General features: G+C 46.4%; 1 protein-coding gene across 5 annotated transcripts in view; it reads left to right on the top strand.

The window, feature by feature from the left end:
- Positions 1–25,487, top strand: part of ETS1 (ETS proto-oncogene 1, transcription factor) — a 140,294-nt gene extending 114,807 nt beyond the window's left edge. For all 5 annotated transcript variants that reach the window (XM_070782449.1, XM_019954768.2, XM_019954767.2 and 2 more), the window contains 2 exons: positions 19,902–20,020; positions 21,670–25,487. In XM_070782449.1, coding sequence (XP_070638550.1) covers positions 19,902–20,020; positions 21,670–21,885 — 335 coding nt within the window. In that variant the 3' untranslated portion in view covers positions 21,886–25,487. The remainder of the gene's footprint in view (positions 1–19,901; positions 20,021–21,669) is intronic.
- Positions 25,488–27,118: the final 1,631 nt, after the last annotated feature.

The following is a 27,118-nucleotide window of genomic DNA, read 5'->3' as shown; positions in this document are numbered from 1 at the left end:
TGGTGCTTCTGGAAATTCTGCCTTCCCGGCCTAGCATCAAGGGGCTTCTTCTCACCTGCTCTTGGAGGGCTCTCTGAACACAGAGCCAGCAGCAGCGTCACTGAAAGCCATCACTGAATGGGTCTACTCCCTGGACTCATCGGCAGTAGAATCCTCATTATCAGGCAGGAGTGGAAATGGGAAAAGTGCCCTCAGTCACCCTACACTCAGGCTAGATCCTGGCCTCTAGAGAAAACCTTTCTTCTCACTGAGCTTTATTATTGACTTTTTTCCCCCAGGAGTGAAAGTTGTAGTCATGCTGAACAAAAGAAAGATCATAGAGAAAGGAAGGTGTATGTTGAGAGCTTGGGCTTTGACTGAGAATCTGGTCCAAGAATCTGAATTCATTGTCCAAGCGAGGTGGGGCACAGAGGCTGTGTAACCTTGGGAAGGTTTGAAGAGTGTATCTGAGATCTGTCCGAGGAGTAGGAATATATTAATGATCAGATCTTTTCTGTAAGATTGTGCCTGCTCAGTCTCTTCAGTCCAGTACTTTGCAACCCATGGACTATAGCCCACCTGGCTCCTCTGTCTATGGGATTCTCCAGGCAAGAATACTGGAGTGGGTTGCTATGTCCTCCTTCAGGGGAACTTCCTGACCCAGGGATCGAACTCACGTCTCCTGCAGCTCCTGCATTGCAGGTAGATTCTTTACTGCAGAGCCACCAGGGGAGCCTGTAAGATCGTAGTGTTTTCTAAAATTCAGAAATTGTGTTGTGAGTGGAGCTTGTTTTAAGCTTCGAATGTGCAGCGGTGGTCTTGGCCTCTTGGAATTTATCCACCCTGGGTGGGTCACCATGTGAAGACCCTTTGTGTGGATGAAGACAGATACCTCAGTGTGCATTTCTAGAGAGGTGTCTATCTGATCTTAAGACTGAGCTCTATCCCTGTTTCTGTGTGAGGGAAAACTCAAGGAAACTCAGCTGACCTTTGAGAACAACTCACATGCTTGGAAAAGTTCCTCCTCCTTCATGGATCAGGGTTGTGTCTCTTACATTGTATCCATCCAGCTCCTTGTACAGTTCAGTGCATGCATAGGTGCTCAGGAGTCGTGTTTGGATTTTGAAGTAGTGACCAGGACTATTACACAGAGTTGTGGGCCAGAAAGGAGCTTAATAGTCAACTACTTTTTTCTTCCTACAATATTTCCCAAGTCCTTCCTTGAGCATCATGAGTAGGTGGGAAATCGCTGTTCTGCAAGGGGGTCAGTCCCTTCCCTCTGGGCAGCAGACAGGAGAAAGTTTGTGCCTTTCTATTAATGACATTTGGAATAAAGAAAGTATGTAAAGTGTCTTTTAGGATGTATGAGAGTGCTGCTTGTGTTCAGTCGCATCCGACTTTTTGTGACCCCATGGACTTGTAGCCTGCCAAGCGCCTCTGCCCATGGGATTTTCCAGCCAAGAATACTCGAGTGGGCCATCATTTCCTTCTCCAGGGGATCTTCCCGACCCAGGGATCGAACCTGCATCTTTTGCATCTCCTGCATTGGCAGGCGGGTTCTTTACCCCTGCGACACCTGGAAAACCCCTTATAGTAACGCTTAGGTATTTTGAGAATTGGACTCCAGTTGGGTACACTGATGGAGGAGGAGAAAAAGATTGCGTAGTTAGGAGGGGGAGAGGCAGAGGTAGCTGTGAAGTGAATCGGGGCTGTGGAGGTGGCAGGCATCTCTGAGTGGCTGTGTTTGCCTCTCTCCTTGTGGTGCAAGTGCTGTCATTTGCCCAAGTGAAAAGGCTACCACCTCTCCTCCCCCTGCCACCCTGACTTCCAGGACCAAATCCTCAATGTAGCTTCTCCTTATTAAAAGTCTTGCCTTATTCCCTCTGACATAATCTCTACCGTAACCACTGTCACCAGGCATGATCACCAGGCATGATCATAATTCTTCTCCTCTAACAGTTTTCATCATTTTCTTTTCGTTTGGTATGCAGTTCTGAAAATTTTGCTAGTTAAGGTAGTTTTGTGGATAATGACATTAAGTATACTGACTTTTAAGTTCTAAAGTTTGGGTTATGGCCAGAGAAAGCCTTATGATTTAGGTCAACCTGCATGGGGTAAGATTGTGGTAAGGAATCGTGGCTACTCTACAAAAAGTTTAGAAGTTTCTAGAAATGGTGAAAGCCTGATCTCCACCTCAAATAGAAACTCTTCTGAAAAGGGCATGTGTATAAGTTACTGGAGTCTGATGGGAGAGGCCTGCAGAGCTCATACTCTACAAGAGTGATTTGAAGAGTTTCAGCTAAGCTGATCTTGACAAGAATTATCTGAGAGTTGGAAATCTCTCCAAGTGTCATAGTTTTAAGGAGAGAAGGAAAAGGATGACGTGGAATGTTAAGACCTAGGAGTACGAATTTGGACATGAAGACAGCCATCAGGAGAGCCAACACCAAAATGCCACCTGTGAGCCTTCTAACAGGTGGGCATTTCTCATCCAAAGCCAAACAGATCAGAACACCTAAACCTCTTTTCAGGACAAATACAGGAATGTCCTGGAAGTCTGAGTTGTGTTTGATGTCATCCCTTATTTGGGCTTCCCAGGTGGCTCAGTGGTAAAGAATTCACCTGCCACTGAGGAGATGTGGGTTCGATCCCTGGGTCAGGAAGATCCCCTGGAAAAGGAAATGGCAACCCACTCCAGTATTTTTGCCTGGAGAATCCCATGGACAGAGGAGCCTGGAGGGCTACAGTCCATGGGGTTGCAGAGGCGTTGGACATGACTGGGCACACATGCACTTCTTTGGGTGGACTGTTTTAATGATTGCTTCTTCCTACCTTTCGTTCCTTCCATCGTTCCTTCCATCCTTTTCTTCCTCGCTCTTGTTTCCTCTTTCTTTCTCTGTCTCTATCTCTAAGGGAGTAGAATATTCATTGAATGGGACAAAGGAGAAGATGATTATCAGTTAATGATCTCAAAAACTCCAGTAGTCATTTGAACTAAAATACAATTTTTAAAGTATCTTACCATTCAGCTTTTTCTTCTTTGTAACTGGGGATTTTACTTTTCAAGCCATCTCAGATAGAGGTGCAAACAATAGCCCAGAAAACAGAAGTCCTCCATGCTCCCCCCAGCCCTCACACACTGTGTGATTTTAGGCAAATTTACCTTGTACCCTCTTCTACTTTTAGCGAAGTGGAAGTGTCCCTCCCTCTCTTGGTAGGAGATCTGTGAGCATGTAATTGAACTAACTCAGTTAATGAGACAAATGAGTGCCAGACAAGTTGCTAGACGCAGGAGAGAAAGCTCAATCGTAACAAATCAATTATTTCAGCAGATGTTTCTGAGCACATGTTGAGTACAGATAAGTGCTCGTAGGCCTGGAAGGTTCACTATCTTGACGAATTCAAGATATTGTCATTGTCCTTAGACTTGAACTGGATTTTCTTATTGCTGTGGTTTGATGAAAGTCAGGATTTATTTGGCATGTGGTGTTAGTCGCTCAGTCATGTCCGACTCCCTGCCACCCCATGGTTGGTGTATGAGGAGTGGTCCAAATTTGGGTGGCTTTCTTCCCCACCCCCCCAGCCTCTCCCACCTCCCTCCACCCCCTCGGCCCCATGTTCACTGTCTGGTAAATATCTCTTGTCCACAGTGAAAACTATATCTTGCCCCTCATTGTGACCTCTTATCATCTCAGATAAATCCTAGGGAACAGGCCAGGGAACAGAACATGCTTCCCTGGGCCCCTCCACTGCCTGGGACGTGTGCAGTGACTGTAGTTCTTATAAATGAGTCTCTGAGTCTATGCAGACATACCAAGATGACCTGAAGTTCAGAAAAGTACTTTGGAGAGTGGAAATCATTGTATAAGTGTTGGCAAAACTCTTTATTGCTCATAAACATCACACCTATTTTCTATCTCAAGTTCTATGCTCTTTTTTTTTTTAATCTGTTTCCTTTAAATTTGCTTACCTCCAGGGTATGTGTGGCCACACAGTAGGAGCACATGTATACCTTTTATGTCACCTGAACGAAAGGATGTCTGTATAGATTCCCTGAACTGGGGTGAATCCATTTTCCTGTCTCTGGGAGCCCAGTTCTCTACCCATTACACCCTCAAAGGAATACATTTGACTTCTTCTGATGCTGTCTTATTTACCGCACAGTAAGTGTGGAAATCAGTTAGAAACTGAATTTTCACATTCTCTTGCTCAGTTGCATTCTTCCTCCCAAGATAAGAAAATTGCATCAACCTTCATTGGGCTCCCATGGCAACTTGTTAAATTAGGTCAAGATGTGGGGGCAGATAACGTGGCTTGAAAGCCTGCCTGTTAGCTGAGTTAAGAATACATCAAATGCAACACTGGCTTCCGCCAGAATGCACCTTCTTACCTTGCTGGGACTGCTTATGATTATCAAACTGATATAATCAGAAAGCTCCATTTTCTTTTGTTTGAAGATACATTATGAACCCCATCTGATTACAAAACCATCTGAGAGAGGTGGCCCAGTGTTCTCTGTGTATTTGATGGACCTAAACAAAATACTTTCTAGATCCTTGACAAACATAGGCATCCGTGGTTTTTTTCCCTCTCCATTTCAGTAGGTGTAGAATAATATGCTGGATTGTCAGAGTGTTGATCCCTTCCCTTCTGTGTCCCTCCAGGCTCCTTTTGTCAATGACAAAACTGAGACAAAAAAATGACTTTTTCCAAGCCTTCTGCAGGAAGGTGGCTCTTGAACTGAAACTTAAGTGCTGCATGTCTCACCTCAGTTTGAAATCTTTCTCTCTTAAAGAATGAGAACACTCATTGGTTATCTCAGTTACTCCCTTTAGAGTAGATTCAGGGCCCTGTGCCTTGCTTGTCACTCATTAACACTATGCAGGGGGAGGGGGCGTGGCATGCAGGAGTGGGTGGAGCTATGGTCTCTAAACCACCTTCGTAGAACTTCACTCCAGATTGCCAGACTTCAGTTGATGCAGATAAGGAATTCTTTCCTGTCACTCCTGCAGTTGGTGTGGAGCAGTCCTGCTGGTAATAGTTGTGTTGTCAGTGTGTAGGTGTGGCCCCAGCTTTGTGTTTCAACTGTTGTATGAAGTGCTCAGGGTCTCTTCTTTATCACGGAGCGTGGGAAAAGGCTAAGCTCCAAGCCATTCATTACCTGTAATGAAATTATGATTTACTATGCTGTGCAGACTTATGAATAGCTGATCCTTCAACCTCTGAAAGACTACATTTGAGACCATCAGGAATTCAACTTGCACGTATTTTTCAGTGAGACATTGCACAAAGCGGTCCTAGCTTTGTAGAAACGGAAGCCCTAGACGATCCCCCGTTGCTTTTCAGTTCAGTCAGTTCAGTCGCTCAGTCGTGTCCGACTCTTTGCGACCCCATGAATCGCAGCACGCCAGGCCTCCCTGTCCATCACCAACTCCCGGAGTTCACTCAGACTCACGTCCATCCAGTCAGTGATGCCATCCAGCCATCTCATCCTCTGTCGTCCCCTTCTCCTCCTGCCCCCAATCCCTCGCAGCATCAGTGTCTTTTCCAGTAAGTCAACTCTTCGCATCAGGTGGCCAAAGTATTGGAGTTTCAGCTTCAGCATCAGTCCTTCCAATGAACACCCAGGACTGATCTTCTTTAGGATGGACTGGTTGGATCTCCTTGCAGTCCAAGGGACTCTCAAGAATCTTCTCCAACACCACAGTTCAAAAGCATCAATTTTTTGGCGCTCAGCTTTTTTCACAGTCCAACTCTCACATCTATACATGACCACTGGAAAAACCATAGCCTTGACTAGACGGACCTTTGTGGGCAAAGTAATGTCTCTGCTTTTGAATATACTATCTAGGTTGGTCATAACTTTCCTTCCAAGGAGTAAGCGTCTTTTAATTTCATGGCTGCAGTCACGTTCTGCAATGATTTTGGAGCCCCAAAAAATAAAGTCTGACACTGTTTCCACTGTTTCCCCATCTATTTCCCATGAAGTGGTAGGATCAAATGCCATGATCTTTGTTTTCTGAATGTTGAGCTTTAAGCCAACTTTTTCACTCTTCTCTTTCACTTTTCATCAAGAGGCTTTTTAGTTCCTCTTCACTTTCTGCCATAAGAGTGGTGTTATGTGTATATCTGAGGTTATTGATATTTCTCCTGGCAGTCTTGATTCCAGCTTGTGCTTCTTCCAGCCCAGCATTTCTCATGATGTACTCTGCATATAAGTTAAATAAGCAGGATGACAATATACAGCCTTGACGTACTCCTTTTCCTATTTGGAACCAGTCTGTTGTTCCATGTCCAGTTCTAACTGTTGCTTCCTGACCTGCATATAGGTTTCTCAAGAGGCAGGTCAGGTGATCTGGTATTCCCATCTCTTTCAGAATTTTCCACAGTTTATTGTGATAGGCACAGTCAAAAGCTTTGGCAAAGTCAATAAAGCAGAAATAGATGCTTTAGCATCTGTTGCTTTTAGCCCAAAATAAACCTTCTTCTCATTTTGTAGATAAATTAGAGCCCGTCTATCCTCACACAATAACAGAGTCCAAGGGCCACACCCGAAACCTGGGCATTCTGACTGAGTTGTAGGTCTGGTCATTGAGTTGTAGGGTTCAGAAACATAAAGCTACTGCTAAGAGAAGGAAGGGCTTCCAAGCCCTTCAGTTCAGAATGAAACCTGAGCTTGGGCGGCATCACCTGAAATCACGGTTTTCTGAAGGAAAGCTGGATTGCAAAATCATCTCAGTGTCCTCAGGTACAACCCCCAGGGGCAGCTTCTCATGTGAGCCTCAGTCACTGATGAGGAAAGGAGAGGGGGTCCCCAGAGCCGAAGAGCACTGTGGTGTGAATTGGTGCAGGAGATTCTAATTATAGCCTGCATTCCCATGGAGATGTTATTAGGAACAACTTGGAGCTTTATAATTGGGGGTGGAGGGAATATTCCCTAAGCCAGGTTCTGGAATACAATCTCTCCGTGTCAGTACTGTGGCTGTAAGGTTATGAGTTGACTACAGTCTTTCCTGACGTAAGCGTAAAACCGTGGTGCCCTTTTTGTGCAGTCCTGCCATTTACAAGGATCCTGAGGTTCTCACCCAAGCAAAGCTGGACTTGGCCTCAGGCTTACAGGGAGTGTCACTGTCTCAGGGTAGAGCATCCGTGGGTAGCTCCTGGATGGCTGGGAGGAGAAGAGTTTGGCAATGAGAGAGGCAGAAACAGCATCTGCCCTTTCCTCCTCAGAGGGCCCTGTGAGTGGTGGGTTGTAGGAAGCCAGACAAACCCCCTCAGCCTACGTGGAGCCTGGCTACCAGCCAGCATCGCAGAAGCTGGGGAATTCTGATTCTCTGCGCTGTGTTTGACGGCGGGTCCTCAGTGTGCACATGGAATGTGAGTGGGATCTCACTGGAGTAGGGAGTTGACATGCTGCTCAGTTGTGAGACTGCTGGGGAAGTACGTTGGAGCTCGGGGGCGGGGGTCCCCGGCCGCTCTGAGCTGGAGGGATCAGAAGCCCCTTGGTGGTGTTGCCTGTGTGGAGGTCCCACTGCCTCTGCCTCCTGACTGGTTCGCATGGGGACAGTTGGTCTTAGACATCTGCCACCTGTGGAGAAAATCACATGGTGGGAGGACTCGGCCTCGTTGTTCGTTTTTTCCCTTCTAAACGGCTTTGAAGGTGTGGACAGGGAGGTTCCCTGTTTTTGTCAGTCGCCTTTGAAGACCACAGCTGGCTGAGCCACCCCGGGGACTGGACGCAGCTCCCGTAGCTCCAGGAAGCTGCCTTTAGGGCAGAGAGACACCTTTATACTATACAAAACAGATTGCACATCCTGGTGTTTAAACCACCTGAAGCCTCTGGGTGCCTGGATTTGGAGTCAGGAAACTCACAAGGGGACCCATCTTTTTAGGGGACACAGCAACCCCTTTCCCCTGCCAACCACCTGCTTTCAAGGCTTCTCTGGGTCTCCCATTTTCTGGGTGGCTGTTTCTTTAACAAACTCTAACTCCATGTGGTGGAACTGGGTGGTGACCCTGCTGGAATGCCACTCTGTCTCCTCTTGGAAGCTCCACCTTTGTGTCTTTGAAGCCGATGTTTCCCCTGAGCAGAATCCAGCCCGTGTGTTGCTGAGGCAACCACGCAGGTCCTGTTGGTCGTGAGCAGCTGGCCTGGAAACTCCCATGGCCTCAGCTGCGAAGGGCTCTTCCAGTTGATCCCTTGATTGTGCCCCTTGGCATCTCCTGGTTTCCCGGTTGCCTTCCCAGCTTGGATGCTGTCGGACCAGTGAGTGGGTCCTCAGCATAGAGACTCGTTCCATTCAGCAGACGCATGGAGACTCCTTCCATTCAACAGATGCTTCAGTCCACCCTTGAACACATGGGGTGAGGGGTGCCGACCCCTGTGCAGTCAGAAATCTGAGTATAATCCCCAAACTTAGCTACTAGCCTGCTGTTGACCTGCTAGCATAAACAGTCCACTTACACATGTTCTGTGTTTTATGTACATCTACGTGTATTTTATGCATTCCTGACCTCGCTTTTTTTTCTCGTAATGTTTTCATATTTCCAGGCTATGCAGTTTGTCTGATTTTTTTTTCTTTTTTTAAATTGCTGCAAATCTACAAAAAGGATTTTTTAAGTATGTTTATATTCAAAAGAAATCCATGTATAAGTGGATCTGTGAAGCTCAAACCTGTGTTGTTCAAGGGCCTCTGTGTATCCCTCCCCGTCCCCTTCCCCCTAAAGTGACTTTCTTGTGATGCTTACAGATGGGGTGATGATAATCACCCCATGTGCTACTCTTATGCCTGCAGGTCTAGGTTCAGCTTAAGCACACGAGAGGTGAGAGGCTGTTTGACCTTGGGCTATGTGGCAGAGGCTTCACTGTGTCAGGGTTGAGAGCGGGCACTCTGGAGCCAGGTGTGTCCTGGTTTTGCCACTGACCAGCTGCATGGCTGTGGGCCAGCTTACCTCACTGTGCCTTAGTATTCTTATCTGCAAAATGGTCACAATAGCAGTTTCAGTCTCTTCGGATTGTGGTGGGAATTGCATGAATAGCTTATGGAAGGCACTCAGCACAGTGCTGGGTCCATAGGAAACCCTCTTTAGGTGCTAATTGTTATCACTGTTTCATGTTACTCTCCAGACCTTTTGTTTTTCCAGTACAGTTCTACATTCCTTCTGGTCAGAGGGTGATGGGTTTAACTTAGAGAATTCCACTCATTCCTGGCAGTGTCTTGGGGAGCACAGCTGATACTTAATTTCAGTTTAGGTCATTTCGTAAAGTCTCCCTGGTGGCTCAGTGGTGTGAAATACCTGCCAGCCAATACAGGAGACGCGGGTTCGATCTCTGGGTTGGGAAGATCCCCTGGAGGAGGAAATGGCAACCCACTCCATTATTCTTGTCTGGAGAATTCCATGGACAGAGGAACCTGGCGGGCTACAGTCCATGGGGTCGCAAAGAGGCAGACGCAACCCAGCATGCACTCAGCACTACCACCTAGGTCACTTCAGCTTTTCAGCTCAACCCACATGTGTGCTGAGCTCTTACTGTGTGCTAGAGTCTTTCATATGCCTTCATATTTTTTAAAACTGTCACCAACAACCACATAAAGAAAAATCTGTTATCCTCACTTTATGAAGGAGGGAATTAAGGTTCCTAGGGAGGGAAGAGGTCTAGCCCAGAGTCACACAGCAGACAACAAAGAAGAGGCCTTTTATAGTTTTGCACAACGTCAGACAATTGGGAGGAAAATATCCAACATTAGTAGCGTGTTAGTTTGGGTCTGCTGAGCAGCAGATGTCGAGACATGATTGGACTTGTAAGAAATGTCTGGGGGAGTGGGGGGGCGTCTGAAGTACAGAGTGGCAGAGAGCAAGAGAAGGTGGAGGGCTTTCAAAGAGAAGGCGGGGGCCTTTCAGGCCTGGTGGCAGACAGGAAGGAAGGAGACTTGTGAGAAGAACCTGCAAGGGCATAGCAGTTCCAAGGAAGCGGGTGTCCAGGCTCCTGGGAATTTCGGTCAAAGTTGCCCAGTGGGGGAGCTCCCCGCCTGGCAGGAGTGGCCCCAAGTGACCTCCATGCCCAGTCCCTGGCCGCAGCAGCCCCAGGAAGCATGTTCTTGGTGGGGACCTGTGGATGGAGTCACAGATGCTCCCTGTGGCCAGCGGGTGGAGCCTCGTGGCTGTGGCCCCATCAGCCCTGACTGATCAGTGTGGCGTCCGACGGGTCATACAGCAGGTCGCTGGACCACGATCCCGATGCCCCTGGTGGCCCACGACTGGCTTCTGGATTTGGTGCCTGCTATTGACTTACCCAACTGCATTGTTTGTTCTGTGACTCACCTCTCCTTGAGCGATAATGAGAGTGAAAGTTGTCCTAAGGTGGGTGAATGTGAAAGTTTGCACTCGGTGTGGAGGCTGGGACCTGCTCTGCCAGAGAGGTGCTCTCAAGGCTGGGCTCTGAGGGGGTGTTGACCTTCAGAGCCAAGATGGGTGCAATTTCTCGTGGGGGCCCCTCCAGGCAGGGTTCTCGGTCCTTTCTTCTTTAAAGGCGTGGGCAGTCCCTGTTCAGCTTATCCCATTACAGTGGAACAGAAGTGTTTCTTCTGCTGCCTCCTTGCTGCTCTTAATACTCTCTTCTGTTATTCCACCCAGGCTGGCTACCACGCTTTACATCTGAGGGGTGCTCAGAAATTATTTATTGGATAAAGGCTTGAAAAGTTGTATCCTCCAATGATGGTTTAAGATATAGTTCACCACCCCAAGAATTTGAATATGTTAACTAGTCATTTCTCTCATCTTTGATACAAGGGGGGAACTTTACTCCTAGGATAAAATAAAGCTCAGAGATTGCATGGAAAACCTACTAGGAAAGGTCCAGGCTTCAGAACTCTCAAGTCTTATTTTCTAGTCCTAATCAGTGAAGCTATCTTTCTTCTTATAACCTAGATGCTTAAGAAGGCATTTTCTTTTTTTTTTTTTTAATTGCCTGTAGGCATGGCTGGATGGCGTCACCGACTCGATGGACATGAGTTTGGGTGAACTTTGGGATTTGGTAATGGACAGGGAGGCCTGGCATGCTGCAATTCATGGGGTCGCAAAGAGTCAGACATGACTGAGCGACTGAACTGAACTGAGGATATATATATATTTTTATCTTTTAAAAAAAGTTTTGTTTTTCTAATTTTTACAGTGTTGGTTTCTGCCATATAGCAATGTGAATCAGCCATGACTATACATACATCCTTTGGATATTTATATTAGCTATCTGAAGCATCTTTTGTTTCTGAACACAATTTGCACTGTTACTGTTCAGTCGCCCAGTCATGTCTGACTCTTTGCAACCCCATGGACTGCAGCACGCCACCTTCCCTGTCCTTCACCATTTCCTGGAGTTTGCTTAAGCTCATGTGCATTGAGTTGGTGATGGCATCCAGCCATCTCATCCTCTGTCACCCACTTCTCCTCCTGCCCTCAGTCTTTCCCAGCATCAGGGTCTTTTCCGGTGAGTCTACTTTTCTCATCAGGTGGCCAAAGTGTTGGAGCTTCAGCATCAGTTTGCACTCTATACCCTCAAATCCAGACTTCACTCATTTCTGGTGACTTCTTAAAACAATCAGTTACCTAGAAGACATTGGGAGGAAAAGCTCTGAAGAAAGCCACTTCCTGGCTTGCGCTTTGCCAGCTCGCTGTCCAGGAGTGTGTCTGAGTGGCAGGGTGAACGTGATTAGACAGAGTTCTTGAGTTTGGAGGGAAGGTTCCTGCCTTTGAGGACAGGCTGCCCCTTTAAGAGAGGAACCGTCTCTTCTCCCTGCAGCCACCCCCACACGTGTGTCCTTGAACACTTGCAGGTGTGAGGAGCGCAAGCAAAAACAAGGGCCTTTCCTCCAGACACTCAAGTGTGTAACTGTCTTGTGCTCGGCCCCAGGCAGACCCAAGTGAGTCTCAGTTAAGTCTGCCCCAAACAGGGGAGTCTGGCTGAGCTAAGGCCCTCCAACGAGGCTCCCTGCCAGGACGGTCTTGGACATTGATCTCTGGACAAGACTTTCTGCTCTTCCTTCGATTAATACTGATGGGATCTGTCTCTTGGGCCAAACTGCAGACGTTTGTGGGGAATGCTGGACTCACTGTAGCTCAGTCCTATGTAATTATTAGGTGGAGTGGGCTTGCTGTGGAGTATGAATGATTAGGGAAAAAAAAAAAGTACATTGGGGGAAAGAGGATCTAAGTCTGTCTGTGGCCAAGATTTCCCCAAACCAGAAATGTCGGCTATACTTTCACTTGCAAAGCAGTTTGCATCTGTTCTTTCTGTGCCTGCCTACTTTGAATTAGAGCAGGAACTTCAGAGTTATCCCTCACTTGAAAAAACCTTAACTATCTTTTCATCTACAGTGTTTAAAACATTTTACGTTTATATATGTTAATCATTTTGCTTTTGCTTCTAACTTTGTCCTCTTTCAAAGTTGCCGTATAAAAGGCCAGTTGAATTCTTGAAAGAATAATTGAATTTTATTTAGTGCTTTTGTTGTTTTGTTTTTCTATTCCATCTTGTTTTTCCTTGTTTTTCTTTTAAAAAGTCTGCTTTTAAAAATATTTTTTCTGTTGTCAAATTCTTCTGTTTAATTCTACTGTTATGTTTTATATTCCCAAACTGTTCTACACTGTGGTCAGCTCTTTATATATATCTATAAGGCAGGAAGGAGCTGTGATAACTATTTGCCTTTTAGAGATGGATAAACTAAAGCCCAGAGAGGTTAAATGAGCTGTATGAGATCACTCAATGAATCAGGGAAGAAGTGGGGTCAAGGCTCTAGACACTTGACTCCCTATTTTGGGCATTTCCCACCATCATGTATATATTTTCATTTTATAGGATACTATCTGCTGTCATCTCAGTCAGTATGCCCAATGTCCGACATATTTGTTTGTTTAAATTTTTTGAAATGCTTCCTCCTTTCTTTTGGTCTACTGTTTCAGAGACGTGGACTTGGCATTAAAGGCTGGTTTTGTTTTCTTGTTTCCACTGCTAGATATTGGCTATTGCAGCATCCGTAAATGCAAGGGCATGAACCTGTTGTCTTTCATGATATTCACGAGGGATGTTTTTCAAGCACCTGTTAGAATGTTGTTTGTGGTTATGCTTTGAGTTATAGGAACTTAGATCCTGGATTGCTGCCCTTGAGTTACTAGCCATTGATAGAGAACAAGTGTATAGAACATAATGGTTTAGAGTGATTTGTTGAACCAAAGCATCTCAGCCAGTTACAGAATGGATTGTGTGTGGATTGTGGTGGAGATGAGGTGAGATTGGGTTGAGTTGGGAGAAAAGGAGGGATGTAACTCAGACGAAATGGGGAAGGGCTCTTACAGGTATAAAAACAAGCCGAAGTACCATACAGTCTCCGCTCTTCCGTCTTTGGAAAATCTTCCTGGTGCCCTGGTACTGACTCCTTCATCCTTAGCCAGACAGTGAAGCTTCATGTTGAGTTTGGCCCAGAGGTCAAGACACTGTCAGGATGCTTTCTGTTCAGTTTCTCATTAAACGTCAGGTCATGAGAACTGAAAGGAAAAAGAGGGACTTTGGGATCATTATGAATGATAATTTAGAATGGGGTTGACAAGAAGCGGGTGACGTTTAGATTCTGGGGTTGCCCACCCACCCCCAGAGGTGGGCACTCCTGCAGTTGCTGTTGTTCAGTCATTCAGTCGTGTCCAGCTCTCTGCGACCTCATGATCTACAGCATGCCAGGCGCCCTGTCCTTTACCATCTCCTGGAGTTTGCTCAACCTCATGTCCACCGAGTCAGTGATGCCATCCTGCAGTAGTTTGTAAGAAAGATAGACTTGTGAACAGATGGGTCATTTCTGGATTCGAGTGTTCTGTTTTTGCCACCATCGTTTGGCTGTGGGTAGAGACACCTGGCTGAGAGGGCGGGGCCGCTTGGTCCCTTTCCTCTGTTTTAGGACCACCTGTCAGATGTGTGCTGTCGGAGCCAAGTAAACCCTGCTGCAAGGGTGACCAACCATGAGAGTTTCATAGGTTAAAATAAATGCGGTGTCCTGCCCACACTGAGGTGTTTGATTTGACTTTGAGAGTCGAGCTACAGAGATTAGATTCTCAAAGTAGCAGATGAATCCCCAAAGGACCTGAGGTGTGGTCGTTTTTATTTTGGGGTGCATGTTGATGAAATGTAGCCTGGGAGTCCCCCATATTGTTTGGCCCCAAATATAGTTTAATAGAGAGAAGCAGTTTGGGTCACCTTTTCAAAACCCTGATACCTTTCCGCACAGGAGGATTGTTTGAGTAAGACAGTTCAGGAAATGTTTACAGAGCTCACCTGTCCAAGACAGGGTCCCAGGCCAGGCACTGACTATGCCTGTAAGGGTCAATCAGATGCAACCCAGGCTCCCAGAGAGCTGACAGCTGGATCATTTAAGAGCAAGCAGGTTTTTTGATAGCTGGAGTTTGTTGGTGAGGCACCATCCCAGGCTTTGGGTTACAGCAATAGAAACACACGGGCCCTGCCCCTGGAGCATGTGTTCTGGTGATGAGAGAGACGCAGGGAGAGCCACTTGTCAGGGCTGGCCCTGCTCAGAGCAAAGCATGATGGGAGGCTGCCTGAGACAAGACGCCAGCTGCCCCGGGGCCTGACTCTTGTGTGTTAGCCTCGCCCTGGGCACAGGTGACAGAGCGAGAATGTGCAGCTGAACTGGAAAAGCTGAAGTCCCCCTCTGACCGCGGTTCACAAGCAGTGAGATCATTGCCATGGCTGGCAACCCCCACGCCTAGAAAATGGGAAGAAAAGATACCCACACGTGGCTACATCGAGAAGGATTATGATCCGGAGTGTCGGGAACACCTTGCTAACCTCCCGTCCCAGCCTGTGCCTTTCCTTTTACCTAAGTAGCTCACATCTTAGCCTCAGAATAACGGAGGGGAAAAAAAGCAGGGCTTTTAAATAACTACCCCTCATCTAGATAGATGGGGACCTTCTAGTCCCTAGACAAAGAGAAGGGGTGTAATCAACTCAATGAGTAGAAATTCACTTGAAGTTTTGCCTTAAAAGAAAAAAGAGAGAGATTATAGCCTTGGATTTGACATGCCTTAGGGGTCCCCCTGGAGGGAGGCATCCTCCTGTGACTTGCTTTGCTGTCCTGGGGTCCCTCTATGTACCCACCTGATGTTATCTGTCCGGAGGCCATGTCACCATTTTCAGATTGGGGCTGTCAGTGTTGTACTGAGAATTTTCCTCTTCCCCAGAAGCCGAGAAGAACAAAGCAGTCAGAGGAAATTCCCCACTGCAGCCGTGGAGGGGGGGAGTCCCCCCCACCTCCTCGCCCCGCCTGCGAGAGAGACTTCCTTCGAACAGGGACCCTCTGTTGTTGTGGCTCAGAGCTTCGACTTGAGAAGCATACTTTCCCAGTGATGCCACTGGATTCCTGACGTGTGACACCCCGGGGCGGCCTGGTGAAGGCCGCCGTTGACTGCCCTGGGCCCCTGGACAGGGACAGCATTGTGAGTCACACTCGGTGTGTGAGCTCCCCTGCCCATGACTGGCACTATTATTAGTACCATTCTCCGCTCCTGGGACAAAGGTCACTGGGACCAGAGTCCTGTTGGGTGGGTGGAGGGGGCTGGGCCCAGGGCCAAGAGGAGGTGTGAGTGGAATGGAGGCAAGGAGAAGGCTTTTCCACATGAAGATGCGTTGGAGGGAGGGAGGCAGGGACGGAGCCCTGGCCCTGCAGATTTGGGCAGACTGACCCCGAGCGACACAGAAACAGCCTCTGTGAGAACTCAGATTGAGCAGGCCAGCCTCAGCCAGCATGTGGGCAAGTCTGGGGCTTGAGAACTTCCCTTGGGTCTGGACTTGGGTGATACCAGCGGGTCAGAGTTGCCAGTGACCCCAGAGCCACCTCTGGGAGTGGGCCACCCTGAGAGGTCCTGATCTTCCCTCCCAGACCCAAGGGGCGGATGGATACATTGTCATGGAAACAGGCTCCAGCGTGGGACTTTCCACTGGTCCAGCCTGGGGACCAGCCACCCCGACGCCCACATTCCGGACTGTCTGGCTAGGAAAAGAAGCCCATGTTTGTCCTATCTCTAATGCCCGCACAACCTAAAAGAGGGTTGGGGTGTCAGCAGAAATGTACAAGAGAGGAATTTCTGGGAAGCATCATGGATCCCTTTTATTCAGGGTCACATTGCGGGCTCTCTGGAAGGCTAGCAGAGGCTTCCAGAATGCCCCAGGTGGGAGCGCCGTGCGTGCCGTTGGCAGGGTTAGGCTGGCGGGATCTCTCCTCAAGAATAAGGGAAGGAAACTCGCGCTGACATCGCTGCTGCTATGACTTTGTTCTTGTGCAGCCCTGCAGACATGTTCCTCCCTGCCTCCCTATCCTGCGCCCTGTCCTTTCTCTCAGCATCTGGTTTTCCTATTTACCCTCCCTCTTCCCTTCAGTAAATAGGAAAAAAAGAGGCGCCACACCTAGGACTTGGGCTCCCGAATTTCAGTTTTGTGTTCCTTATGAACAAAGGGCAACTCACACGGAGGGGAAAAAAACACCCACGTGCAAGGACTCACCCCGTCTCCGGCCACATCCACAGACCCCAGGGATCAGATGTACGCAGACAATGGGGTGCGGCTCTGAAGTGGCAGCAGGAGCAGCAGGACTCGTTCTGTCTGACGTCCCTCCCTCGTGAGCTGGTCCCTGTGATGCTAATTCAAGCCCCGTCCCCACTCTATGGCTGCATATCTGAAGGGTGGGGGCCCGAGGTGGCTCTTGGACCCGTCTCCCCGGGAATCTGGATGTGCTTGCTTCCTCCTGCCATTGACCACAACTTCCCAGGGAAATGAATCCCCATAATTCTTCCTCTTTCCTCAACCTGGTATAATTAGACCCCTTATCCCTAAAGGGATTTTAAGACAAGTGGAATGAAAGAGGGGCATACCCCGTGGTTCAGCAGTGAAAAATCTGCCTGCCAATGCAGGAGATACAGAAGACTCAGGTTTGATCCCTGGACCAGAAAGATCCCCTGGAGAAGGAAATGGCAACCCACTCCAGTATTCTTGCCTGAAAGAGCCCATGGACAGGGGAGCCTAGCAGGCTTCATAGGGTCACAAAGAGTTGGCCATGCCTGAGCGCACACACACACACACACACACACACACACACACACACATACAGTATGAGAGAGGTTTGAAGACAACTAGTGGGGGTGAGAAGTAATGAAATTACATGGCCTAATGGTGACCATGAGGGGTGCAGATGTCACCTGTGTAGAGGACGCCAAGGTCCCCAGTGGTCAGACTGACTGGGGAACCACTGGCCATCCGGTGTCCTGGACTGCTTGCTGTGAGCCATGAGGAAGAGCTGTTTTTCAAATGCAAGGTCCTTTTACCCCCAAGACCATTGCAGCCAGCAGGCAGGTTAGATTGGACTCTGGGTTGGACTTGCCGGGGCAAGTCCATGGCTTGAGATGGAGATTTAGGGGGTCAGGCAGGCTGCCTGGGTTCTAGCCATACCACTTCTGACCTGCACAACCTTGGACAAGACACACAGTGGGTCAGTTTTCTCTGCTGTACAGTGGGAGAAACAAATGTGATAACAGTAGTATCTACTCAGGGAGTTATTCTGAGGGATAAATATTGGGTTGGTCAAAAAGATCATTTGGATTTTTCCCTGTGATGTTACAAAAAAAACCCAAATGAACATTTTGGCAAACCCAATAAGATGCTCTAAAACATGACATATTACTGTGGTACATAGTAGGTGCACAATAAATCCTAGCTCCTGTTCCTGTTTTCCTTTACCAGGTGTCTGAAAGCAGACCTCTCTCCACCATGTCTATAGTCTGTGGTCTTGACCCAAGAGAGGACCATGAACTCCCTGGCTTATTTTCATAATTTTGGGATAGTTGGTTTTTCCTTTCATGTCTCATTTCAGTGGTTCAGGGGGTATCTATTCTACACTTCTTCAGGATACTTATTATGTCACAAGGGCTATTGTAACTAATTCTATAGCATTTCTTAATAGAAATTTGTTTTCTTCCTCCTGCCCATCCGGATGGCTTCTCAATGGATTCCTCATAGGAAGTCACGACAGGACATTCCTTCTGGCAGAGGGTGGTAGCTGGTGACTACTTGGCTGCCAAGGAAACTGCAAATGTGTCTGAGCTGTCTAGAAAATTTTTTTTTTTTTTTTTTCCATTGGAGTAGAAACAGAGAAGTGGGTAAGGCTTTATCAGTGTCATTCCTGGGACAGTTTCTTCAAATATTAATATACTTTGCAGGCATTGGCTGAATTATTTAATTCTAGAATATGTGTAAGGTATTTCTTGCAAGATGGTTTTAAAGTACTCGGGGTTCATTTGTAGAAGGGTGAGGTAGAGGTATTTCATTTTCCTTGCTGAGCTTGGGCTGGGCTGAGGAGGGACCATTGGGATGCTAGTACTATAGCCAAGGCTTCCTTGGGGTGTCCCACCAGTGATAAAGTGCACCAGCCGCTGTTTGCTCATAGGCATCCATCAAGATTACTCTGGGGCCTGGAGTCAAGGTCCGGGGATTGGCCCACTGTTTTCTAACTGTGCCTAGACCAATGTCACGTCATTTTTCCCGAGCACCTTACTCTGCACCGATAGAATGGAGGCAGTCGGCGCAGTCTGCCATGCCTATAAGGAGATTGGGGAGTGGGTTTTAGAAGAAGCAAAATGGTGAACGTGCAAATGTCTTGTAGGTGTGTCCAACATGACAAGAGATTGCCCTCCTAGATCATGAAGGGCATTTCTTTATTAGAGAGGCAAGGCAAGCTTGTTTCCTACTGCATCTCAGTTTACTTAAGATCAGACACATTTGGAACTCAGGTTAAGGATTAGAGCCTAACAAACTCAAGTTTTCTTATGTGAGTCAGAGCATGCCAGGCTTTCTTTGTCTACACGGACTGGGTCTCTCCAGCTGCACTGTTTCCAGGTTGCTTCTGAGATGGTGTTAACAAGGCCTACACGTCTACACAGTGTAGATGTGAAACAAGCAGTGTGGACTATTAAGCCCATATCTGTCTCTCTAGCTACACCCATAAATCAGATAGGAATCTCTGGCATCATTGTCATTTCTGAATAGAAAACTATGCTAGAAGGAAATCCGTGTAGCACAAACTCTTTTAGTATAAGATAAACTAACAATCAGAGTATGTCAGGCCTTCCAGACAGTGTTGATGGCAGTGTTGATGACTAAGACGAGAATTGTGTGTGTGTGTGTGTGTGTGTGAATTAGAGTCTGCTTAACCATGGTGAATTTCTGAGACAGTGCTAACCTGACCTTTGAGGATTTCATAGCTGGAAAGTTCATTTCCCCCCTTTCTTAGTTTGGCTGCTTGCCTGTAGGCATCTTGGGGGACTGGATTGTGGTAGAGAGGAATATTATGACCAAGAGAACATCTAACTTCTCTTCCCTTGTTAGATCACCCTAATGATTCTTCTCCCTCGAAAACCAGGGACCAAAGGGTCCTTACTGTAGACTTTGCTTATGGGCTTTTGACTTCTGCTTGGAGCTGACAAAGACACTCCTCGGTTCATACCTTGAGTACTTCATAAGGCAGAAATAATGACTTTGTTTTTGAAGGCCAAACTGACCATGTTGCCTTAGAATATCTCAAAGGAGCAATCCAGGATTTTCTTTCTAGAGTTTGCGTAGCCATAAAAGATGGACTGACTTTTAAATCGATCTAAATAAGGCAATTGATACTCCATCCTAAACGCAGTTTTGGTGGGAATTCTTCACTGTTTCCATCTGTTCCACCAGCTCCTGCAACTCTTGTGCTCTGGGTATTCCTTGTTTTCCCCTGGCTGATGGGCTGGGAGGGTAGGGGTCGGGAGTGCCCTGTAATGGGATTCGCTGCTGAGAGTGTGGCACATCTGGTGTAGTGATTCACCATGGCTTGTGTCTCCAGGCAGCGGACCAATCCAGCTGTGGCAGTTTCTTCTGGAATTACTCACGGATAAGTCCTGTCAGTCTTTCATCAGCTGGACAGGAGATGGCTGGGAATTCAAGCTTTCTGACCCAGATGAGGTAAGGAGGGAGTGACCTGAGAGTGTTGTGTTCAGGGAGGGTGAGAGAGAGCTCTGGGGATGGGTTGTATGGGGCTTGATGGTGTTTTCTAGGGTTTGAATCCCAGCTCTTACACCTGCTACTTGGGGGACCTCCTCTGAGCCTGAGTTGCATCACTTGGAAAACAGAGAAAAGACCTATGTTGCCCATTCGTTGTCAGCTTAATGGATAGGATGTACTTACAGTGCCTGTCACATATCAGGCCTTTTGTAAACACAAGTTGGGCTTCCCTGGTGGCTCAGTGGTAAAGAACCCACCTGCCAGTGCAGGATACTCAGGTTCAGTCCCTTGGTTGGGAAGATCCCCTGGAGAAGGAAATGGCAACCCACTCCTATATTCTTGCCTAGAAAATGCTATGGACAAGAACCTGGTGGGCTGCAGTCCATGGGGTTGCAAAAAGAGTTGGAAATGACTTAGCAACTAAACAACAAAAACATGAGTTGCAGTCTCTGACTTTGTTCCCCTCTTGGCCTTGTGGCTCTGTGAATATGGAAGGCGTCTGGCAATTTGAGAGGCCTTCAAAGTTTGGTGAGATTTGCTCATCATTTTGTTTTTTCATCAACAAACAGTGAGGGGAGGAGGAGTACACTGAGTCTGAGATGAACATATACACATTGCCCATGGGCTTCCCTGATAGCTCAGTTGGTAAAGAATCCACCTGCACTGCAGGAGACCCCGGTTCAATCCCTGGATCAGGAAGATCCACTGGAGAAGGGATAGGCTACCTACTCCAGTATTCTTGGGCTTCCTTTGTGGCTCAGCTGGTAAAGAATCTGCCTGTAATGCAGGAGACCTTGGTTCAGTCCCTGGGTTGCGAAGATCCCCTGGAAAAGGGAAAAGATACCCACTCCAGTATTCTGGCCTGGAGAATTCCATGGATGTGTATAGTCCATGGGGTCACAAAGAGCAGCAAGGACCTACTGTATAGCACAGGGAACTCTAGTCAATATTCTGTGATAATCTATAAGGGGGAAAGATCTGAAAATATATGTATGTAGAAGTGAATCACTTTGCTATACACCTGAAACTAACACAACATTGTAAATCAATTACACATCAATAAGAAAACAAAAACAAAAAAACAAATAGTGAGTGGCTGCTCTGTGACACGCCCAAATTCGGAGGATGCAGAGCAATAAATAAGAGAGAGGCCCTCTGTTCCGGCTGAAGTGAGAAGCCCTGTGCCTCGAAAAAAAAAAAAAGATGCTTCCTGTTGATGAAAGACAGGTGTGACTGTTAACTCAGTCCTTCATCCCTCACATCAGATTTCATGCTTTCAAAGCAAAGACGTTCTATTAATAATACAGGGTAAGAGGAGACTCTATAGTGTCTCCTATAAGAAAGGAGACTCTTTTTTAAATATCATAGGCTTTAACTCCCATTCCATAGAAGTTCAGGGTCACTGCATTTTCATCAGCTTAGAGTCAGCTTCACTGCCAACCTGGTCTAGCCTTCAAAACTTGGAATTCAGAAAAGTAACTTTGTCGATGAATCCCTAGCCATCTTTTGAACATCATGGGTCATCACCAATGAGTGCAGGCATATTAATGTGTATCTTGGGCTTATTCTGGAAGTGTTTACCCTCTTCTTTTTTAAAAATTAAATTTCAGGTGGCCAGGAGATGGGGAAAAAGGAAAAACAAGCCTAAGATGAATTATGAGAAACTGAGCCGTGGCCTTCGCTACTATTATGACAAAAACATCATCCACAAGACGGCGGGTAAACGCTACGTGTACCGTTTTGTGTGTGACCTGCAAAGCCTGCTGGGGTACACGCCCGAGGAGCTCCACGCCATGCTGGATGTCAAGCCCGACGCCGACGAGTGACGGATGCTGAGGGGCTGGGGAAACCCTGCTGAGACATTTCAGAGAACAACCATGTCGGTCGGACTCTTAATTTTTTAATTGTTATTCTATTTTTAATTTTCCAGAACTCATTTTTTTTTACATTCAGGGGTGGGAGCTAAGTGAGCTGCAGCTATAATCCATTGTGCGCCGTTGAAGGAGAGCCAGGACTGGTGGGGTGGGTGGGACAAGAATTTCTGGAGAGGATTTTCAGGAGACAAGGGCCTTCTTAGAAGCTTGAAGAATCTGGCTTAAGGGAGGAAGAGACTAACACGTCCAGTCATTTAAAAAAAAAATCATCCACAAAAAAAAATGTCTTGAGTTATGGACCTATTAGCAAAAGAAATTGATGCACCAGGAGTCTTGAAACTAATGAAAGGCAGTTAATTTCCTTTTGTCTTTAGGTCTGGGAGGGCAAAAAAGAGGGAGGTAGGATAAAGTCTTTTGTTTGGGGGTGCACTAAAAAATCACGGGCTATTGACCTTTTTGTTCTACTTTTGAAACAAAGATGGACTTCAGTGGGGAGGGGCTGAAACTGTTTTTGTGTTAAATTTTATTCTATTAAATTTTGTGCCAGTATTTTTTTTTTTCCTTAAAAATCGTCTTAAGCTCTAAGGTGGTCTCAGTATTGCGGTATCATGCAATTTTGTTTTTATTTGCCGACTGAGGATTCTGACACAGTGAAAGGAAACTGTTTATATAGACCCCACTGGAAAGACAAAGCACCATCACTGAGATTTGGGGATCCCAAGTTCATGTGACTGATGTGCGAAGGAAAAAACGATGCTAATTTGGGTACAAGGGAACTGTGCATGTGAGTTTCTCCTTTTAAGTTTTAAAAATTATGATCACACCCCTCTACTTATTTGTCATGAGTATATTTTCAGAGTTTGGACTTAACATTGAGCTAAGAAGCATTAAGTCTTTGAACTGAATGTATTTTGCAGCCCTGCTTTGGACAATAGTAAATGTAGGAGCACTGTAGAAGTCTTAGGAAAGAGGGAGTGAAGGGAGAAGATTGACCTGGTTCTCTACTGGTTTTTTAGACTTGTAACATACATGACTTGGAATAAAATCTGTATGCACGGGCATTACCCCTCAGGTCTTAGGAAATAAGTCCTGAATGCATGTCCTTCCCAACTAACACTCTGTACTTTGTCCTTTGTGTCTGATTTTCCCAGCACCCCACATTTATCACTTTTCCCCACTCTGTTGTTTAGTAGAAGGAAATGTACAGCTTTCTGATGGGTGAGTGAAAGAGTAGCCGCAGACATGTCATGAGTTGGAGAGTGTCTGATAAAGCCATTTAGATGTCCTGGGTTTTAGAAGCCATGGAAACTGAGGGAGCCTAGGAATAAGATGTGGCTCGGCTGTCTTTGGGAAAAGTGCAAGGCTTTCCTTTGAAGGGTTTAAGGCAGCTGTGTCGGGTGTCAGGTGAGACTAGGTGGGCAGGCAAAGGTGCACAGAGCAGATGCTATAAGGGCCCCGTGCTTGGATCTGCTGTCCTGGCGCAGGGTCAGGGAAGGTTGGTAATTGCAAAGGAAGGAAGCTTGAAGGCATAGGAACTATAAGGAAAGGAGCTTGGGTGTAGCAATAAGGTGGTCCATGAGATTCAAATCTACTTTTACTTCTCCCAGAGTTGAACTACAAACATTATCAAACCGAGGCCATTGTCAAGGGTCATCTGAAAATGGAGTTTGGGGAGAGGGGACCAACATCTGACTACTAAGGAAAAGTGCCTAATACAATTAGAATCCCCTCTTCTCAGCTCGACAGGTGCCGGATTGAAAAGGAGGGTGACAGGGATGGCTTTCAGCGAGGGAGGGGAAGAAACCCTCAGGACGGGCTTCTCGGGGTTGGCCCTTGTTGGGCTCCAGCTGAGAAACTGGAAGTCTACTAACTACCTTCTAGCATAGCTTCAAGAAAGTGGATTGTTTTCTCCCAGGTCTTCTTGCAGACCCCGGATTATCAGGAACTTAACTCTGTGATTCATGCGCTTCCTCATACCGAGAAATCGGAGTATCCGCTTGGAAAGCAGAGGCAGCATTTCGCCCAGCTGTGTATTGTGATCTTCTTCCGGACGCAGGTGCCTTAATGAAGCTCTCGACATATTTTAGGAGCTGCTCAGGGAGTGTTAGGCGGAACTGTTTGGACTACATTGTTTTCTCTTAGATTATGTGATCTTTGTTGGGCACTGGCAAAGATGTGTGTGCGCATGCGTGTGTGTGTCTCTGTGTGTGTTTGCAGATGTGCAGAACTGCAGCTGAGAGAATGCTGGGGCTTTCTCATGATGTCTTTCCACATTTCAGTGATGGGTGAGAGTAGAACCAAGGCCAGACTTCGGTCCTTGCTTCTTTGCCACCAGGCATATCACTTTCTCAGCTCAACAGCCCTTTCCTTTTATATCAATGCTGAGACCCCCCTCTCTGTGTATGTCTGACTCCTGCCATAATTCACGTGAACAAGTGCCTCCTCATGCTCTTCTGCCGCTTGTTTGCTAAGATGCACCCCCCTCCCCCACCCTGCTGTCTCTCCCAGTCCACCGTTTTCAGTATTTGTAGATAGCGTGTTAGTTCAAACAGCTTTGTCAATCTGGCCAGATGCTTTTTTTTTTTTTCCTCCTTCTGTCCAGAGACCATCCCAGGAAGAGTGGTGGGTGGTTTATACACTGGAAATGGAGCAGAATTGTTGGATTTCTGCTTTAAAAAAATAAAAACACATGTTAACTTCAGAGGAAGGATGGGCAAATCTGGTTGAGTTGGGTGAAACTCTGTTTTCCTGGAGATGCATCTGTTAACCCATGTTGGTTTGGGCTGTAGGGTTCAGAGTCACTTTGGTTCCCTTTCGCTTTCAGGGGAGGGACTTCCCTACACAGAGCCCTGGTTTTGTGGCTATGGAGATTAGAGGTAACATTCAGAGATCAGATATGCTTTTCCTCACTTTGGGGCTGAACACTCTGGGTTTTAGAGCATTAACCTGCCTAATCTTCATGGTGAAAATGACACCTTCTCTATCCTAGTCATGCTGTGCATGCTGCTTTCTCTGTTGGGGTCTATATAAATGGGTTGAACTCTTAATCTACATTCCAAAGAAGTTTCGAGGAACCATAAATATATGTATACATATACATATATAAAATATATATATTAAAATGAAATTTATCTCTATCAGGAATACTGCCTCAGTTATTGAACTTTTTTTTAGAATACTTTTTTTTTAAGCTGAGAAGTATAGGGGTAAAAAGATGTTATATTGTGTTTGACTATTTTCCAACTTGTATTTTCATATAATTTATATTTTTTAAAACCTGAAAATTTAAAAGCAAGATGAGAAAAAAAAAAAGGAAAAGCAGGTGCTTTTTAAAAAATCAGAACTGAGGTAGCTTAGAGATGTAGCGATGTAAGTGTCTATGTGTTTTTTTTTTAATGCAAAAAAAAATTTCTTACGGGGGAATTTTTTGTTCGTTTATTTTAGTAGCTGATGCTGGCACATCATTTTGCTGGAGAATTTTTTATATACTGTAGCCTGATTTCATATTGTATTTTAAACTGTGTGAGATTAAAAGCAAAGAAATTCATTCATAACGATGTGGGTTTGGCTCCATTCTTTCCTGTCTGGTTCATGTGTGAAAGCGGGACAAATTAGCCAACCAGAGACAAGCACAGGAAGGAATGCAACTTCATCTGATGTCACTAGCTCTGCACCATTTCAGATAAAGATTTCCTAATAAAGCGCAAACTAACACAGGAATATGGGGAAGTGTCATCTGACATCCCAGTTACTGAAGATGGAGTCATCCTTTGTGGAATGTCCCCGCCTCATCATACCACATTTTGATCGTGTCTGAGGACTAAGAGGCACATGAAGAAACATTTTAATGATTCAACAGATAAACATTTGATTTCAGCTAGGTAAAGTTCCTGATCTTAATACAGGGTGTTGAACATCTTTGGTCCACGCTTGGGAACAGCCCTCTTCTCCCTCCTTCTTAAGCTCATTTTGTCCTGTGCTAATTCAGACCCATCACATCCATCTTGGCCCCAACTCTTTTGGGGGGCGCTGAAAATGGGGAATGGTAACATCCAAGCCCTCAGCAGTCATAAATACAATCGTATTTATAGGTGCTTTGGGGAGAAGGTTAGGAACACATGCGGCATGGTGCCTCTTCTCGTTGTTAAAACTACAGAAGGTGGATGTTTTTAATTAACACCAGCATTCACAACATGAATCCCGACTCACAGCTGGAAAGAGAATTTTTGCTGAATTGGTCACAAAGAGAGCTCTGTTTTTGGAAAACCGGTTTCTTCCAGCCTGGAGCTTGGGGTTTCCTGAGTGCACATTAATTACTGACTGTGTGGTCCAGTGGTCAGGGAGCCCGACTGGCCAAGAGGAGGGCTCCAGGTCTACCTCCCAGTTAAGCCATCACCACTCACTAGGGGACCATGGTGAGATGGCTGGAGGTCCTTATAGTTTTTAGTCTTCAGTTGCCAACCTGGGCAAAACCACAACTCCAGAGCCAACCTAAGGCCACATCTGAGCTCTTCTCCCCCTGAATCCACAGAATATAGAGACCAGGACTTCGTCTCAGTCAGGGATCTGGTCAGAGAGCTTTCCATCACTGTCAAGATGCTGTTATTCCTACAGAGTATGTTACTTCATGCTGTCGAGGTTAAAAGATACCAGATACACTTGAATGAATCAGCTTAGACCTCTGTTGCTCAAACTAAGAGCTAGCGTTTGGCTGGGAGATTCTCAGACACCTAGGCTTTGGTCATCTTGATGATCCTGCTGAGACCACCATATAGAAGCTGGGGTGATGGGGGAGGGACAACATCTTCTAAAACTCCCTCCAGACTTGGGGGAACCGGGTCTGGATAGAAGGTGGTGCAGGTAAAAAAGGAATCATTTTAAAAACACCTGGTATCTTTTCACTTCTCCTACCCTTCCCTCTATGGACCTAGTATATCTATTTCACTGTCATGTTGAGTTCAGAGTTGGCCATATGATTAACTTTGACCCATGAGTTGTTAGAAGAAATAATACAAGCAAAGGCTTGAATTGTGCTTGCCTGATAGCAGTGTGTTCTCTTGCACCTCTGCCCATGCAGTGAGAAGATCGTGCCTCAGTTTTCCCCCTGCTCCAGTGAGAATGAGAGGAGCACTGTCCATCCAACCCACCATCCTGAGTCTGGAATCAAACTCAGCCTGGTTCAGCC

The sequence above is a fragment of the Bos indicus genome, chromosome 29 (genome assembly GCF_029378745.1).
Source record: "Bos indicus isolate NIAB-ARS_2022 breed Sahiwal x Tharparkar chromosome 29, NIAB-ARS_B.indTharparkar_mat_pri_1.0, whole genome shotgun sequence".
NCBI lineage: Eukaryota > Metazoa > Chordata > Mammalia > Artiodactyla > Bovidae > Bos > Bos indicus.
The sequence above is the reverse complement of the archived record's forward strand: the minus strand, read 5'-3'. Positions and strand labels throughout refer to the sequence as shown.